At 46.3% G+C, this 19,627-nt stretch overlaps 1 protein-coding gene across 1 annotated transcript in view; it reads right to left on the bottom strand.

Moving 5' to 3' along the window:
* The window catches only part of LOC115081589 (zinc finger protein 850-like), a 139,307-nt gene that overhangs the window by 70,177 nt on the left and 49,503 nt on the right, over positions 1 to 19,627 (bottom strand). The window contains exon 4 of the mRNA XM_029586011.1: positions 14,188 to 16,225. Coding sequence (XP_029441871.1) covers positions 14,188 to 16,225 — 2,038 coding nt within the window. The remainder of the gene's footprint in view (positions 1 to 14,187; positions 16,226 to 19,627) is intronic.

Below are 19,627 nucleotides of genomic sequence, written 5' to 3'. Positions count from 1 at the left end.
AAATAATCTAAGGATTTGCTGCTCTTGACCGAAGATCCAGAGTTTGCGGATGCGGCGGAAACAGCAGCCCTGATCTGTAAGGATATTCTGCTCAGAGGGGGAGAGGGCCCATCAGATAGCGAGGGACTACACCCTGCAGTGCAATTTGAGCGCGCACATCGTGCTCTGGGCCCACGCAGGGATCAAAAGCCAAGGGATATCGTCCTGTGTTTCACTAGATTTACTATGAAGGAGCGTATTCATACGCTATCCCGCCAAATGAAGGATATTCAGTGGCGTAACTATCATCTCTCCATATACCAGGATCTTGCTCCGATCACACTTAAGAAACGATTTGAGCTTAGGGAAGTTACCACAGCATTACGAGAGAAGGATATTAAGTATCGTTGGACATTTCCTTTTGGACTGGCCTTTCAGATTCAGGGGGTCACCCATCGGATCACCACCATCGTAGAGGCAACAGAGGCTTTCCATAAGGCCCAACTGCCAGTTACCTTTCAACCCCCCAAGCTGGTGGATAAGATTACTGCGAGAGACACTGCCCCTCGTTGGCAACGAGCCGGGAAAGGGGGTAAGAGGCTTCGCCACCAGCCTGAGGAGGGCCGCGCACACCCCGTGGACCAGGGTTGAAGCAGTATGGACTTAATTGCACACTGAGTCCCTAAGCGGGACTTGAGGTTCTAAATCTTCCACAGATGGAGGTCTGAAAGGTTACCGGTTTTGGACTTAAAACCAAGAGGTTTTATATTGTTGGTTAATGCTGATCCAGGATTCGTTTTATAACTGTTGCTGGGTTGAGACTTTTTACAGTTTCTCTAAGAAGGGGTTAATTACTGTTTTGGTGTTTCCTGTATAGGATAATGGGCGAGTGCTCGGGGGGGGGGGGGGGGGGGTGGGCGGGTCGGGCTCCGTGACGGATGCAGCAGGTCCACTGGAGAAGGTTGTCCCATGGAGGACTCTGGGATAATGTAGGATATTGTGGGGCCATGATCAGCAGTACGATTCTTTTTACAGGTGAAGTAGTGGGAAAAATTGGTGTATTCTTACATCAGGGAAGGCATATAATGATGAAGTTTGTAGGGGGGAGGGAATGTGGACTGTTCAGGGACAGATGGAGCGGGGGACATACATACACATGGTAAATGGCCACTAAATTGTTATCCTTAAATGTTAAGGGTTTAAATACACCACGGAAGCGTTTATTGTTTAAAAGGGAGATGCAGAGACAGTCAGCTGGGATAGTGTTTGTGCAGGAAACCTACATCCGGAGGCATCACGAGAGGCTGCTGGTCTTTTCGCAATACCCAACTGCTTTTTGGGCAGCCAGAACTCAGGACCTTCGATACGGGGGTGGGTGGGCATAATCATATCCTCTTCTTTTGTTCATGAGCTGCTCTTGACCGAACGAGATCCTCAAGGCAGGTACCTTCTAGTTAAACTTAAAGTAGACAAAAGGATTATTACTTTGCTAAATGTGTATTTCCCCAACACTCATCAGGAGTCTTTTATTCACCGCCTCCAAGCATTGTTACACCAACACGCGGATGGGGAATTAATAGTGGGAGGGGACTTTAACCTGGTGATGGACCCGTCGAAGGACTCCAGTTCTGGCCGCTACTCGCATTCTGCGGGGAGGCGAGAGTGGCATGCCTTCTTGAGTAAATGGGGCCTTGTAGATGTTTGGAGGATCAGACATGGGCATTCCAGATCATACACGTTTTATTCGTGCCCACATGCTTCTTATACGAGGATAGACTATTTTTTTATCTCCTCCTCTCTGCAACCCAGAACCCAAGCCGTAGACATAGATAATATCACATGGTCGGACCACGCCCCTGTGTGGTTGGCGTGTAGATTGGGGGACTCAGGTACGGGATTCTGTTCCTGGAGACTTAACGAGAGCCCTCTTAAGGACTTGTCTTTTTGTGTTAAGGTGGACGACCACCTGAAAGATTATTTTCGGGATAATCAAACAGAAGGTATGTCTCCACTCACCATTTGGGAATGTGCAAAGGCTGTAATTCGGGGAACATGTATAGCAAGGGCTGCATATTGTAACAGGGAGAGGGCTGCTCAAAGGAAGAGCTTAATGCTTGAGCTGGCTACCTTAACGCAGCGCCATAGCATTATGAAATCTGAGGGGTTATATCAGAAGATTCTAGCAGTCCGGGATCGGCTTCGGGCACTTGAGGATACTGCTATTAGTCATTATCTGAATATGCTTAAGCAGCAACACTTTGAAGGGGGCAACAAGGCGGGGAGGTATCTGGCTAGGAGACTCGGAGCCGTGCAGGCTAAAACGGTTGTGGCCAAGATGTTTAGTCATAACGGACAGGTGGTCACCTCTGAGGAAGAGATTTAGCACTCATTCACTGCTTTTTACTCCCAATTATATTCCAAGGATGAGTCTATAGCTCACGGAGCTATACAAGACTATCTATCAGCAGTACGTTTGCCTCAACTTACACCAATGCAAAAAGAATTTTTAGACAAGCCCGTCGAACCCAGGGAGGTACTGGCAGCCATTAAAAAGCTGAAACCCGGCAAGGCCCCAGGACTGGATGGTTTCACGGGTCAGTTTTACCGTAGGTTTGCATCGCTTATCGTGGAACCTTTAACCCTTACATTTAACTCACTTTTGACAGGTTCCTCTTTCACCACTGATGCCAACACTGTGGGTATTACCATACTGGCAAAACCTGGAAGGGATCCCACCAGATGTAGCTCCTACAGGCCAATATCACTAATTAACCTCAATTTAAAGATTCTGGCAAGGGTTTTGGCTGCACGCTTAAATGGGGTCCTTCCTGGCTTAGTACACAACGATCAAGTGGGGTTTGTACCGGGGCGATTAGCAGCTGACAATGTACGCAGGATAGTTGATATTGTAGACTTAGTTCATAGGAATAACTTACCATCAGTGCTCTTAGCCCTGGACGCCGAAAAGGCATTCGATCTTGTACACTGGGAGTTTTTATTTCAATCACTGCAAGCGATGGGGTTTGGGACGCCCTTTATTTCTTTGATTTGTAAACTTTACGAGAATCCTGCAGCCAGGGTGAAAGTTAATGGTAGCTATGGGAACCCCTTTCATATTAAGAGAGGGACTAGGCAAGGCTGCCCACTTTCCCCATTGCTTTTTGCCTTATTCCTAGAACCCTTTGCCATCCGAATTAGGGGAGCTGAGGAAATCTGCTGGGTGCGCAAGGGGAAAGACCACTTTAAGATTTCCCTTTTTGCTGATGACATTATGTTTACCCTCACTGACCCAGAACGGTCACTTAAGGGGATTCTAGAGGAACTAGACAAATTTACTGCGGCCTCTGGGATGAAAATTAATTTTGATAAATCGGAGATTCTTAATTTGACTCTACCCCCTCCTTTAGCCTCCGATCTACAACAACGTTTCCCCTTTAAATGGGCCACTACTTCCCTTAAGTATCTGGGGGTCAGTTTAGGCTCGCATAATAAACTATTGTATGACTTGAACTACCGACCGCTTACCAAGAATATTAGAAAGAATTTGGACCAGTGGTTAGAACACACCCACTCCTGGCTAGGTAGATTGGCTATTGTTAAAATGAACATTCTCCCACGCTTTTTATACTTCTTCGCTACTATTCTGATCTTTATTCCCTCACAGCAACTTAAGCAATGGCAACAGCTATTATGCAGTTTTATTTGGTGCCGGCGTCCACCAAGGATAGCTAGAGCCACATTATATCAAACCAAGGCTAGGGGGGGTCTTCAACTTCCCAACCTGGAATGCTATTACTGCGCAGCACAATTGCGAGCACTAGTAGCGCTCCACAGTACCCAGGATAAACCACAGTGGGTTCGGCTGGAGCAGGCGCAAATAGGTTCCTTTCCCATAGATGCGCTCCCATGGCAGCCCCCAGCACAGTGGACTAAGAACATGTATGTACCGTTTGTATTACGAGCTACCCTACCGGTGTGGCGGCGGTGGAAAACTACTCTGGTGGGACCCGAGCCTTATTCCCTGATGACACATATTTTCACAAATCCTACGGCTGTGGGGCTTGAACGTACCAGGTCCCAGCACCAGTGGGAGAAGGCTGGAATACATCGGGTGGGGCATGTGTTACAACAAGATGCTCTGTTGACCAAAGAACAGTTAGGCGCTACGAATGCTCTTGAACGGATTGATTTCCTTTTGTATGCTAAAGTATACCATTTCACTCTCAAGGGGATTAGGGAGGGCACATTGCGAACGAAGAACACCCTTTTTGAAACTTTCTGTAAGAACGCCTCTTCCATTCAGGGAGTTATATCAAAAATATATGCCCTTATTAATGGTCGCCGACTAGGGGTTCAGCGGCATAGAACATTATGGGAAGCAGACTTTCGGGTTTCCCTAGAAGATGAAGACTGGGAAAAAATTTACCTTACAGCCTCTAAATGTTCTATCTCAGTTGGCCACAGGAGAATTGTTATAAATTGATATATCGATGGCACAGAACACCTGAAGCCCTTCATAAATTTGTACCATCGATTCCTGATGTCTGTTGGAGAGGTTGTGGGGCGAAGGGTACTTATTATCATATATGGTGGGAATGCCCGAAGGTCATGGAATGTTGGTCGAGGGTTCTAGAATGGGTGGGTCAGATCATTTCCATCCCCCTTAATGTTCAACCGTGGCATGTGTTGCTTGGTCTCCCCACCAGCGATACCCCAAAACACACACAGCAATTGATTTTACAAGTTTTTATTGCAACAAGAGCGGAGATCGCACTACACTGGAAGAGAGACCATGCTCCCTCATTAGCACATGTCCATAAGCGCTTACATTCATATTATTACCTGGGTCAGCTGACAGCTGTTCACCGGGACCGAATTGGAGCTTTCCAAAAAGTTTGGGAACCATATTGTACTTGGCTACAGAACCAAGGTGAGGCACGGGCCTCAGCTACGCCTTAAATGGCTGCCTGTTAAGGAAAACATATTTGTGATGCCATTTGTGTCTTGAGTCCTGCATTCCCTTGCAGATTACTAATAACTACTTCACCCTTACAGGGGCATGCGGTTCCTTATGCTCTCAGTCATAGTGTCGTCCAGAAGCGATTCCTGACTTAGCACAGCAGCAGACACCGTACCAATGCCTTCTTATGTTTCCTCCTTCTCTGGTGTAATTTAGGACAAGGTATTTCTGGCTTCCACACTTCAAGAAAGCAGTGACTATGACCATGTGGGGGGTGGGAGGGAAGGAGGGGTGAGGTTTTTTCCTCTATATTGTCAAAATGTTGGTGACCCTTTGTTACAGTTTCAATTTCGTGTATAACTTTTCTGTAACTTTGCCCACTGGACTCTTTCAGTATGTCAATTACCTTAATATGCAATACACGTTGTACATGCTTTTATTGGTTGCCAATAAAAATTGATAAAATATAAAAAAGAAAAGGTATATTATTCATCGTACTTCCTACCTCCAAAGGTCCTTCACCATTTTTTCTTAGTTGTTCCGGGCAATGTTGTGCCAAATTCTCGTGGCTCCTGGAACCCGTTTCCATCGGTTCCCCAAAGAGACTTCCTCCTCTCTTCTCTGGGCACCACTTATTACAGAAAAAGACTGCTCGAGTAAATCCACACTAGTAGACAATCTCATGGGTGGCTCTGGTACAGTTGGATATCCCGGGCTCAACGATGTCTCCAGCGTCAAGGGGCTCGGCAGCTGCTCCTTGCCTGCCCCAGCGACTACAGCTTCTGGGTTAGTTGAAGGCGTCCTCGCGAAGGCTGCTTCGATCCTCTGTTGGTGTAAATGGTCAGGCGTAGCGGTAACTTCACGGACTCGAGCTTTCCTCTTTGTGTGAGGCATTATTTAGAAAGGCGAAAAGGCAATTTTCCTGAGGTATAGCTCGATAAGAATTTTCATCAACCGAGAAGTGCAGCCCGCACGTCCTCACAGGTCCCTGTTGAACACTTTTAACCTCTGCATCTGCACCTTTCAGTTTCTTTCTATTTTCCTCATTTTATCATTTTTCCCCCTTCCAGTCATTAATTCAAATTTGATCGTTAAGATCACTATTACCAAGTGGTGCCACCACCGTTACCTCTCTCATGAAATCCTGTGTTCAACTAACAATTACATCTAAAATTACTCCCTCTCTTGTTGGTCCCTGAACCAATGCTCCATGAAGCATTTGTTTATTACATCCAGGAACTTTATCTCTCTAGCATATTCTGATGTGACACTTACCCAGTCAATATTAGGATAATTGAAATTTCCCATTATGACTTGACTGCCAATTTGGTTAGCTTCCCTAATTTCTCTTAGCATTTCACCGTCCATCTCACCATTTTGGCCAGGTGGATGGTAGTATGTTCCTATCGCTATACTTTTCCCCAGCACACATGGGATTTCCTTGATAAAGATTCTACTGTGCACTTAAGTCTCTTGCAGGATCTTTATCCTGTTGGACTCTATACCCTCCTGGACATAAAGTGCTACACCCCCACCAAGTTGATCCTCCCTGTCATTGTGGTATAATTTGTACCTCGGTATAGCACTGTCCCATTGGTCCTTCCACCAAGTCTCTGAGATGCCAATTATGTCAATCTCATCATTTACAGCTATGCACTCTCATCTTACTTCTTAGACTTCTGACATTGGCATACAGATATTTCAAAGTGTGTTTTTTGTTTGTATTAACAACCTGCTTTTCAGGTGATAGAGATAATTTGGAATCTTTTAGCTCAGGTGAGATTTTAGTTACAGGCACTTGGACTACTTTTCTTATTATTGGAGCCTCACTGTCTGGATGCCCTAATTCTAATGCATCATTAGTATCCTTTGAAGATACCTCCCTCCGAACCATGCACTGCTGAGCGACTGTCGGTTTCCCCTTTGTTCTAATTTAAAAGCTGCTCCATCTCCTTTCTAAAGCGCCAGAAGCCTGGTTCCACCTTGGTGAAGGTGGAGCCCGTCCCTTTGGAAAAGTCTGCTCCTTCCCCAAAAGGTTCCCCAGTTCTTTACAAAACTGAATCCCTCATCCCTGCCCCAGCGTCTCATCCACGCATTGAGACTCTGGGACTGCGAAGTGTGCATTAAAAGAGATGCAGGAATCTAATCCCCCAAAGAAAACTTAAATATATGCAGTTTATTTAAGCCCAGAGGTTGGATATTATAAATGCGATGGAGAAGGTACAGAGAAGGGCTACCAAAATGATAAGGGGAATGGAACAACTTCCTTATGAGGAAAGACTAAAGAGGTTAGGACTTTTCAGCTTGGAGAAGAGACGACTGAGGGGGGATATGATAGAGATGTTTAAAATGATGAGAGGTCTAGAACGGGTAGATGTGAATTGGTTATTTACTCTTTCGGATAGAAGAAAGACTAGGGGGCACTCCATGAAGTTAGCATGGGGCACATTTAAAACTAATCGGAGAAAGTTCTTTTTTACTCAACGCACAATTAAACTCTGGAATTTGTTGCCAGAGGATGTGGTTAGTGCAGTTTAGTATAGCTGTGGTTAAAAAAGGATTGGATAAGTTCTTGGAGGAGAAGTCCATTACCTGCTATTAAGTTCACTTAAAGAATAGCCACTGCCATTAGCAATGGTAACATGGAATAGACTTAGGTTTTGGGTACTTGCCAGGTTCTTATGGCCTGGATTGGCCACTGTTGGAAACAGGATGCTGGGCTTGATGGACCCTTGGTCTGACCCAGTATGGCATTTTCTTATGTTCTTAATGCCCTTATTCCTGAGACACCTTTTAAAGGACCCACAGAAATGATTCATAACATCACACAAAGATCCAGTGCTCTCCAGGAGTGTGCAGGAAATTTATAAGCGTAGGCTGCAGTCTGGACTCTGCCCTCGTCCCCCCTTCCTGAGGGAACTAGCAGTGCACAGAACGTAACACTTATTTTACCTTATATCTGTGATCCAATCAGCCCAGAAACTCACCCTCATTTGTCTTAGATTGGAGAAATTACTTACCTGATAATTTTGTTTTCCTTAATGTAGACAGATGGACTCAGGACCAATGGGTATAGTGTAGTCGTGATAGCAGTTGGAGACGGATCAGATTTCAATCTGTCAGCCCTAGTATATAAACCCCTGCAGGAAGTGCAGCTCTTTAGTATTCTCCTTGAAAAGCATTGTGGATATACATGTGACTGAGTAATCTGAATAACTTGATTAACTTCATACCTTGATTAACTTGATTTAATTTGATCTGGTTGAATTGGCTATAGCAGGAGACCGCCAGTGCCCTCAACCGAGAAGCATCGATACCCGGTAGGATGGGTGTCCTAGATGAAGGAAAGCATGGCTTACCCTTGAATCACTCGCTCCCAGGGTTGTCTCCCTAGAATTCCATGAGTAACGGCAGCCGTGGGTGGGATGCTGAGTCAATCTGTCTACACTAAGGAAAACGAAATTATAAGGTAAGTAATTTCTCCATTTCCTAGCGTGTAGCAGATGGACTCAGGACCAATGGGATGTATAAAAGCTACTCCCGAACTGGGTGGGAGGCTGCCCGTGACCCACTTCGTATTGCCCTTGCAAACGCCGTGTCCTCCCGAGCCTGAACATCCAGACGGTAGAATCGGGAGAAGGTATGAATAGAGAACCATGTCGCCGCCCTGCAGATCTCGGCGGGTAACAGCATTCGAGTTTCTGCCCAGGACACCGCCTGGGCTCTGGTCGAATGGGCTTTGACCTGTAGAGGTGGTGGTTTGCCTGCTTCTACGTAGGCCGCCTTGATAACTTCCTTGATCCAGCGTGCTATGGTTGCCCGCGAGGCTGCTTCCCCTTGCTTCTTCCCGCTGTGAAGGACGAAAAAGTGGTCTGTTTTTCGTACGGGTTCCGACATTTCCAGATATCTGGAGAGGAGTCTGCCAATGTTGAGGTGGCGCAGACTCCCAGCTTCTTCCAAATACTTCAAGTCATCCGTCTATGGTAGCGAGATGATCTAGTTAAGATGGAAGTGTGAGACCACTTTGGGAAGGAACGAGGGGACCGTGCGTAGTTGGATGGATCCCGAGATGATTCTGAGGAACGGCTCACGGCAGGACAGTACCTGTAGTTCCGAGATGCGGCGGGCAGAACAAACTGCCAGCAGAAAAACGGTCTTTAAGGTTAACAGGCGGACAGACAGACCTCGGAGGGGTCTGAAGGTGGTTCCCGCTAGGAAATCCAGGACGAGATTGAGATTCCACAGCGATACCGGCCACTGTAGTGGTGGGTGGATGTGTTTGACTCCTGTTAGGAAGCGTGACACATCCGGGTGAGAAGCTATGCTGGCGTCCCCGCTCTTTGAGCCATAGCAGGACAAGGCGGCCACCTGAACCTTGATGGAGTTGAGGGACAGCCCCTTCTGTAGGACTTCCAGGATAACGGGAATTTTCAATGAGCGTGGCTTGATGTCGTGGTCTTCACACCAGGCTTCAAATATTCTCCAAATCCTTATGTACGTTAAAGATGTGGAGAACTTGCGTGCTCGGAGGAGGGTGTCAATTACAGCCCCCCGAGTATCTGCGTACCACGGTCTTCTTGGCCAATCCAGGGCCACCAGGAGAACTAGTCCCCACTAGGGGCCATGGCGGGAAGGCATACAGTAGGGTCCCCAGGGGCCAGGTCTGTACCAGGGCATCGATCCCCTCGGACTGCGGTTCCCGCCTGCGACTGAAGTACCTGGGTACTTGGGCATTGGATCTGTTTGCCAGAAGGTCCATGTCTGGTGTCCCCACCAGTTCACTATCATTTGGAAGGCTGCAGGCGACAGCCTCCATTCTCCTGGGTCTAGGCTTTCCCTGCTGAGGTAGTCCGCCGTGATGTTGTCTTTTCCGGCGATGTGGACGGCGGAGATCTCCTGGAGATTTGCTTCCGCCCACGCCAGCAGAGGGTCTATTTCTAGGGACACCTGTTGGCTTCTGGTGCCCCTTTGTCGGTTGATGTAGGCCACTGTTGTGGCGTTGTCCGACATCACTCTGACCGCTTGTCTCGAATCTCATGCAGGCTAGCCTGACTGCTCGTGCTTCTAGGCGATTGATGATCCATCCTGCCTCTTCTGCATTCCACTGCCCTTGGGCGGTTAACTCCTCGCAGTGTGCTCCCCATCCCCGTAGACTGGCATCTGTGGTGAGCAGGGTCCAGGTTGGGGAGGAAAACCTTGATCCCCGACTCGTGTGGCTGGTCTGCAGCCACCACCGTAGCTGGGTCCGGACTTTGCCGGGAGTGATAGACGTAAGATGTAGTTCTGGGACCGTGGGTTCCACCATGATAAGACGTGAGCGCTGTAGGGGCCTCATGTGGGGCTCGTGCCCAAGGCACAAACTTCCAGTGTGGATGCCATGAGCCCGAGGACTTGCAGGTAGCCCCATGCTGTGGGGCGAGGGATTTGCTCAGCAAGGTTTGTAACGGTTCCACAGTTTTGATCTCCTTGTGGGGGTCAGGCTGACCCTGTCTTCCTTGGTGTCGAATCGGACTCCTAGGTATTCCAACGACTGTGAAGGCTGTAGGGAACGTTTGTTTGTGTTGACCACCCATCCTAGGCTCTCCAGTAGAGTTTTGACTGTCGGTTGCTTGGTGGCTTTCCTCTGGTAACTTTGCCCTGATCAGCCAATCGTCCAGGTAGGGATGAACGAGTATTCATTCCTTCCTCAGTGTTGCCGCCACCACCATTATTACCTTGGTGAACATCCGGGGTGCTGTGGCTAACCCGAAGGGTAGTGCCCGGAACTGGTAGTGACAGTCCAGGACTTTGAAGCGTAGACAGCGCTGGTGTTCCTGATGAATTGGGATGTGTAGGTAGGCCTCCGAAAGATCCAGGGATGTGAGGAACTCTCCCGGTTATATCGCCCTTATTACGGATGGTAGGGTTTCCATGCGGAAGCAGGGAATCCACAGGTGGTGGTTGACCAGGATGGGTGTGAACGTTCCCTCTTTCTTGGGGATGATAAAATAAATGGAATAATGACCAATATTTGTTTCTTGTGGAGGCATTGGGGTTATGGCCTCGAAGGCCAGTAGTCTGGACATTGTAGCTTCCACTGCTGCCCTCTTGGAGAGGATGTGGCAGGGAGACTCCAAAAACTTGTCCAGAGGGGTTCGTAGAAAATCCAGGCAGTACTCCTCCCGAATGATGGCTAGGACCCACTTGTCCGAAGTTATCTCGTCCCATCTGCGGTAGAATAGGGTTAGTCTGCCCCCTATGGCTTCTTCCCTTGGACGGGTCTGCTGAATCTCATTGTGGGGTACGGCTGGGGCCTGTACCTGAACTGGTTCCCCTCTTGTTGTGCTTGTTTCCGAAAGGATTGATTCCTGCCTGTAGGGTGGGGCGCTTGATAGTTGCTTCTGTATGGGTTGAAGCGCTGTGAACTTCTGCCCATGGAGGGCCGGGGGAAGGGTCACTGGTTTCTCTTCATCCTGTCCTCTGGCAGGGCGTGGCAATGGGGACTCGCCCATTTCTTGGCCAGTTCTCTAGCTCGCTGCCGAACAGGAGGGATCATTTGAAGGGCATCCTTATGAGGCGTGTTTTGGAAGATGTTGGTCAGCCGACCAGCTTCGGAGCCAGAGTTGCCTCCTGGCTGCCACCGCTGATGACACTCCTCTGGCCTGCCATGCGCACCAGATCGGAAACCAGCGTTCGCAAGGAATGATACTGCAGGTTCCATGACTTCTCCAGGGGTGTTGTTCCTGCTCTGAGATAAGCAGGCACATGTCACCACGGTGCAGCAGGCTGCAATTTGTAGGGACATAGCGGCTACGTCAAATGACTTTTAAAGGATGATTTCCAGATGCCGGTCATGTGTATCTTTGAACGCTGCTCTCTCCCTCCACGGTATAGTGGTGCGCTTCGAGATCCGCGCAGACACATGGCATCAACTCTTGGGCATGCAAAAGGTCCTTGGTTGCCGGATCCAGGGGGTACATGGATGCCAAAGCTCGTCCCCCTTTGAATGTGGACTCTGGAGCATTCCATTCCGGGTCAATTAGCTGTCGTGCGGCTTGTTAATAGAGGGAAATGGCGGGGAGGTCTGGCGAAGACCTTCCAGCAGGGGATTCGGCTTAGGTTCCCCCGAAGTATCTGGGCCCGGGATAGCGAACTCCCTCAGGCAGTGGGTGACCAAGTCCGGAAGCTCGTCCTTTGTGAAGAAGCGTCTCATGGTTCGGTGAGGCTCTGTCCCCGGGGGGAGTTCCCCTCTTCTAGGGGCTCGGCTTCCTCTTCAGAGTTGTCTGTGTCCCCATAGGTGGGGCTTCTGGGTAGTGGAAGCCTTTGCCTAGGTCTTAAGAAGGCCTGAGGCATAAAGGTCCTCTGGTGAGAATGTGGCTGATCAGCCAGAGGCTCAGTTTGCATTTGAACAAAGGCGTGAATCCCTTTAAAGAACTCCACCCATGAGATAGAAGCTGGGTCCAAGCTGAGGGGCGCTGGTTCCCTGGGGGTCCCCCACTGTGATTTGCTAGGTCCAGGGTACCCCCTGAGGAGCTATTACTCGGCCCTGGGTGGGACTGGCCCTGGCCTGGTTCTCCCAGGGCCTCCTCGCACTGGGAGCACAGGGCGTTGGCCTCCTCGCTTTGTGCGGCTCTAATGTGGCATGCTGGGCAGAGGCCTTGAGCTTTTATCCCTGTTTCTGGTGGTGCCATGGCTGTCGGCGCTTAAACTCTTATGTGCTCTGGTGCGCCTAAGACGAGCGTGTGGGTTGTGCGCCCAAGTCGTAGTTATGCGCACAGTTCGGGAGGCATGCAGGGCGCACGTATTCTTGTGCACCCGGCCCTTGTGCAGACAACTTATGCACACAAGGATTATGTGCGTGTTAAGTCTACGCGCACATGTGCTTTGTGCGCCCGGGGCGAACGGAGTGACGAATAGGGCCAAGATGGAGACGGCGAGCACACGGGCAATATGGGGACCACCTCGGAGGGTCTCCACGTGGGTAGACCCATGGAATAGCCGGGGCCGGGGCCTGGCCCTGCTAGGGCGGATCAACCCGGTGACCTGTGCTCCTCCTCGATCCTCTGAGACCGGTTCAAACCTGAAGATTTCTACCTTACCTTGTCTTCGGTGCTTCCCCGTTTCGACCCGGGCGGTCTCTGGCTGCGGGGGGAAGAGAGCAAATACCTTCACCGCCGCAATCTAGGGTGCACCCGCTGCCTCTCAGCCGCGCCCGAGGTTCTGCTAATTTTTTTGCAATGGAAAAATTTAGTCGTTGTCTTTGGATCATTAAAACCTTTCAAGTATCTGAAAGTTTGAATCATATCACCCCTGCTCCTCCTTTCCTGCAGGGTGTACATATTTAGATTCTTTAATCTCTCCTCATAAGTCATTCGATGAAGACCTTCCACCTTTATGGTCGCCCTTCTCTGGACCGCCTCCATCCTGTCTTTGTCCCTTTGGAGATACGGTCTCCAGAACTGAACACAGTACTCCAGGTGAGGCCTCACCAAGGACCTGTATAAGGGGATTATCACTTCCCTTTTCTTACTCGATATTCCTCTCTCTATGCATCAGGGGATGTGATTGCTGATCAAACCACCTTCAGTCATGGCAGCATCCAAAGCCTCTGCTTGAAACTACAGTGCAGCGGTCAAACACTACCTGCAAGCCAGCAACACAGGGAATGAGCTCTCTGGGGAAAACTGTCACAGGGCAGAAAAAATAAACTACAAATCATGCAAAACACCCAATGTTGCCAAAATCGCTACTTAGCTGAATAACTTTCCAGCTAAGGAGCACCGCTCTGATCCACCCACTGCCCACCCACAGCTTTCTCAGCCATTGAACATAACTGGATATTCAGCAGCAGTGAGATAGAAGGATAAATCCTACTTAACCAACTTTCTGGCATTTGAATATCAACCTCCCTGATTCTTATAGCTTACTTGATGGAAATGGAGAAGTTTTATTGTTCTTGCATCCGGCATTTAATATCTTTATTAGGCCACTCCTTCTATTCCAAAACTATATGAAAGCATGTGAACTGAATTTGACTCCTGTGCAAACTATTCTGGAGGCTTACAAGGTCTTCCTTTCTACTGAAGTTTTTATCAGACACAGTACATTAACTTGGTTTTCCTCCAGTATGAATTTTATGATGCCTTCTAAGACATCCCTTGTCGGTGAAGTGTTACCACATTCACTACACTTAAATGGTTTTTCTCCAGTATGGATTCTCTGATGTATTTCATATTGCGTCTTCTCAAGAGAAGCTTTTTACCCACTATTCAGTACATTTAAATGGTTTTTCTCCAGTATGGATTCTCTGATGCTGTCTGAGACCTGACTTGTCACCGAAGCATTTACCACATTCAGTACATTTAAATGGTTTTTCTCCAGTATGGTTTCTCTGATGCAATATGAAACCCACCTTTCCAGAGAAGCTTTTACCACATTCAGTACATTTAAATGGTTTTTCTCCAGTATGGATTCCCTGATGCCATATGAGATACACCTTCTGAGAGAAGCTTTTACCACATTGAGCACATTTGAATGGTTTTTCTCCAGTATGGATTCTCTGATGCAATATGAGATACACCTTCTGAGAAAAGCTTTTATCACATTCAGTACATTTAAATGGTTTTTCTCCAGTATGAATTTTCTGATGCTTTTTAAGACATCCCTTGTCGGTGAAGCGTTTACCACAGTCACTACACTTAAATGGTTTTTCTCCAGTATGGATTCTCTGATGTATTTCATATTGCGTTTTCCAAGAGAAGCTTTTACCACATTCAGTACATTTAAATGGTTTTTCTCCAGTATGGATTTTCTGATGCCGCCTGAGACGTGCCTTGTCACTGAAGCTTTTTCCACATTCAGTACATTTAAATGGTTTTTCTCCAGTATGGATTTTCTGATGCCGCCTGAGACGTGCCTTGGCACTGAAGCTTTTACCACATTCAGTACATTTAAATGGTTTTTCTCCACTATGAATTTTCTGATGTTGCTTGAGATAGGACTTCTGACGAAAGCTTTTACCACATTCAGTACATTTAAATGGGTTTTCTCCACTATGAATTTTCTGATGTTGCTTGAGATTGGTCTTCTGACTAAAGCTTTTACCACATTCAGTACATTTAAATGGTTTTTCGCCACTATGAATTTTCTGATGTTGCTTGAGATTGGCCTTCTGACTAAAGCTTTTACCACATTCAGTACATTTAAATGGGTTTTCTCCAGTATGGATCTTCTGATGCTGTCTGAGACATGCCTTGTCACTGAAGCTTTTACCACATTCAGTACATTTAAATGGTTTTTCTCCACTATGAATTTTCTGATGTTGCTTGAGATTGGCCTTCTGACTAAAGCTTTTACCACATTCAGTACATTTAAATGGTTTCTCTCCAGTATGAGTTTTTTTATGTTGGCTGAGATTGGTCTTCTGACTAAAGCTTTTACCACATTCAGTACATTTAAATGGTTTTTCTCCAGTATGCATTCTCTGATGCAATATTAAATTCGCTTTCCGAGGGAAGCTTTTACCACAATCAGTACATTTAAATAGTTTTTCTCCAGTATGGATTTTCTGATGCTGTCTGAGACCTGCCTTGTTATTGAAGCTTTTACCACATTCAGTACATTTAAATGGTTTTTCTAATAAAGAGAACTCAGAACTGTAAGATTCCCCATCTTGAGGGCAATGAGAGGGTCTCTTACCTGTATGCATTCTTTGGTGTATTACTAAGGATTCCCTGCAAGAAAAGGTTTTCTTGCATTCGATACAAGTGAAAGTGCTCCCTTCAGTGTGGATTGTCTGGTGTAATTTCAGGGTTAACTTCTGTTTGCATGGAAAAGGTCTCTCTCCTGGGTGACTTCTCTGGTGCAAGACAAAATGACATTTTCTATTAAAGTTTTTCCCACAAGTGTCACAGTGAAAGGATTTCTTCCCTTCCTCCTCTTTCTGCTGGAAGTCAGAAGTCATTTGATCACTGTTATTACTCTGGAAAAGTCTCTCTATTCTCAGATTTCTCATGCGGTGTTCAAAACTCATTTGATCACTGTTATTACTTTGGAAGGGATTCTCTCTTCTCAGATGTCTCTGGTGCTCAGGGATGTCACAAGCAGTGACTCCAACCGGTGACTCTCCTGCAGAGACTTGCTCCTTCTTCTCCGATTCATGCTGTCTTTGGCTAATGTCTCCCCCCTCAGTACTCTGGGCAAGATTCTCACAGACATTTCCTGATTTTCTTGGTGTAAGTGCCAATACTATAGGGTGTTCTTCTCGATGCTCCTCCCTCTTCTCTTTCTGTATGACCTCATTGTCTGCTGGATATAAAAAGAAGGAATTAATCATGTGTAAGAGACAATGGCATGGAACGCTACCAATAACCTGAGATGAGATGTTTAGAAGGATCACATAATGAATGCATGAGATCTCTTGATATTAAAGAATTCTGTGACTTAGCAGAAGCTTTATGTGATGCCTATGAAAACTTCTCTATGATCTCTCTATAGAAATATTCGGAAGTTAAGTTAAGAAAATCAGTGGGTTCTCTTTACCATACTGTGTAGGATACAGAAATAAAGCTGATGCAATACAGGAACTTTGGAAATCATTCAGGTCCCTCCTTTAGGATTCCTATAGGTCTGGTTCCTCTGGGCTTATCTACTATTTATTTAATAACATTTATAACCTGCTTATAGTGGATCTGCCAAACTAAACATTAGAATAAAAAATATTGGACCATTAAACTTCAGAGATCTAAAAACAAGAGTTAAAATTTAATCCACTGCTGGAGCAGCAACTAAAGTAATTCATGCAGCAGCAGAGTCACATGATCCCAAGGAAAGCTTCTTATAACTAAACAGGCCCTGGACGGTTGGAGTGTTTGCAAGGCTCGCAGGCTAGAGTGAGGCAGACCAATACATAATCCAGGAAACTACAGACTGGTTAGCCTGACTTCAGTGCCGGGAAAAATAGTGGAAAGTGTTCTGAACATCAAAATCACAGAACATATAGAAAGACATGGTTTAATAGAACAAAGTCAGCATGGCTGTACCCAAGGCAAGTCTTGCCTCACAAATCTGCTTCACTTTTTTGAAGGAGTTAATAAACATGTGGATAAAGGTGAACCGGTAGATGTAATATACTTGGATTTTCAGAAGGCGTTTGACAAAGTTCCTCACGAGAGGCTTCTAAGAAAAGTAAAAAGTCATGGGATAGGTGGTGATGTCCTTTCGTGGATTGCAAACTGGCTAAAAGACAGGAAACAGAGAATAGGATTAAATGGACAATTTTCTCAGTGGAAGGGAGTGGGCAGTGGAGTACCTCAGGGATCTGTATTGGGACCCTTACTTTCAATATATTTATAAATGATCTGGAAAGAAATACGACGAGTGAAATCATCAAATTTGCAGATGATACAAAATTGTTCAGAGTAGTTAAATCATAAGCAGATTGTGATAAACTGCAGGAAGACCTTGTGAGACTGGAAAACTGGGCATCAAAATGGCAGATGAAATTTAATGTGGATAAGTGCAAGGTGATGCATATAGGGAAAAATAACCCATGCTATAGTTACACAATGTTGGTTCCATATTAAGTGCTACAACCCAAGAAAGAGATCTAGGCGTCATAGTGGATAACACATTGAAATAGTCGGCTCAGTGTGCTGCGGCAGTCAAAAAAGCAAACAGAATGTTGGGAATGGTGAATAAAACGGAAAATGTCATAATGCCTCTGTATCGCTCCATGGTGAGACCGTACCTTGAATACTGTGTACAATTCTGGTCGCCGCATCTCAAAAAAGATATAATTGCGATGGAGAAGGTACAGAGAAGGGCTACCAAAATGATAAGGGGAATAGAACAGCTCCCCTATTAGGAAAGACTAAAGAGGTTGGGACTTTTCAGCTTGGAGAAGAGATGGCTGAGGGGGGATATGATAGAGGTGTTTAAAATCATGAGAGGTCTAGAACGGGTAGATGTGAATCAGTTTTTTACTCTTTCGGATAATAGAAAGACTAGGGGGCACTCCATGAAGTTAGCATGTGGCACATTTAAAACTAATCTGAGAAAGTTCTTTTTTACTCAATGCACAGTTAAACTCTGGAATTTGTTGCCAGAGGACGTGGTTAGTTCAGTTAGTATAGCTGTGTTTAAAAAAGGATTGGATAAGTTCATGGAAGAGAAGTCCATTACCTGCTATTAATTAAGTTGACTTAGAAAATAGCCACTGCTATTACTAGCAACGGTAACATGGAATAGACTTAGTTTTTGGGTACTTGCCTGGTTCTTCTGGTCTGGATTGGCCACTGTTGGAAACAGGATGCTGGGCTTGATGGACCCTTGGTCTGACCCAGTATGGCATATTCTTATGTTCTTATGTAATGTTAAGGCGGTCAAATATTGGATCAAAAGCCCCACAGATGGACAGGACGGCCATAATAACGTCTAACTGACCCCATAACAACAACAACTACCAAGAAAACTATTAAGAGACATTTCAGCCCTATGTAGTTTTTTACTGTAAAATTACTGTAAGTTACTCCTACTCTTGTTTCTTCCTTCTCCAGTTGCTACTACCCTGTTTTATTGTAACTTTTGTTCCTTTCCACATGTTATTTGCTTAAGATTCTACACCCCGTTACCTGTAAACCAGCATGATATGATTGTATCATGAATGCCGCTATAGAAAAGCTTTAAATAAATAATAATAAATAATAGAAGCCTGGCGGGCTATAAATCAACTGGGTCCTTATCTTTTCATCCTTGGTCTGAGAGGGCCGCTCTCAAATCTTCCGAACGCCTCCTAAGTCTCCTGCCGCCCTTGCCAACTCTGTGGCATCTCGGTTGATCCACAATTCTCTGTGGTTTTGATGAGGGCCGGGTGGCTTCTGTATTGAGGCTCTAGCCGGCCTTTTCTAGAGCCTCCACTGCTGCGCTCTGCATCTTGACTCTGTGTGTCGTACCTTTCACCACAAACTGTAATCCAAACGGAAAAGTCCATTTATACCTTATGTTTTCATTTCGCATAAAGGAGGTTCTCTCTCTCATTTCAAATCTCCTTTTAAGCATCGAGGAAGCCAAGTCTTGAAAAATGGCAATGAGTTGCCCTCCCACAGCCAGGTATTTTGCTTTTTAGCAGCGTCCATTACTGAGGACTTTTGGGCATAGCTATGGAAGCAGATCACGATGTCTCACGGTTTAGCGTCTGATCTGGGTCCTAGAGCTCTATGTGCTCTCTCCAGCTTTATGCAAGTTGCTTGTTCAGCCTCCTCTCCATTAGGTAAGTTTCTCCCAGTAGTATAAAGTTGCAGATTTTCTCAGCCACCTCTGAGAAGTTGGAGTATGCAGGAGATTCAATTACTCCTCTTATTCGCATAATGCACCTCCGTGTGCGGTTTTCAAGATCTTCAATCTTGTCCTGTAGTGTGGTGAATTCAGCTTCTAGATGTCCCTGCTGCAGATTTAAAGTTTTCAGCGCTGCTGCGTGGTTCTCGGGCCTAACATCGACTTCATCTACTCTCTGCCCCAGTGCTACAAAATCATCTCGCAAATCTGAAAGAGAAGCCAATAGTTCTTTTTTGTGGTTCTTGAGGTCTGCTTGAAACTCCACAAACCACCCCCAAATCTCATCTCTCAGCTGTTTGACAAACGTGGGGTGCTACGGTTCAGAATTTACCACAGTGCCATCCACAGCGGCCTGCTCAGGAATGTCAGTAGGAA

Source organism: Rhinatrema bivittatum, unplaced genomic scaffold (genome assembly GCF_901001135.1).
Source record: "Rhinatrema bivittatum unplaced genomic scaffold, aRhiBiv1.1, whole genome shotgun sequence".
NCBI classification, from domain to species: Eukaryota; Metazoa; Chordata; class Amphibia; order Gymnophiona; family Rhinatrematidae; genus Rhinatrema; species Rhinatrema bivittatum.
Note: the sequence above shows the minus strand (reverse complement) of the source record. Positions and strands in the feature narration are given on the sequence as shown.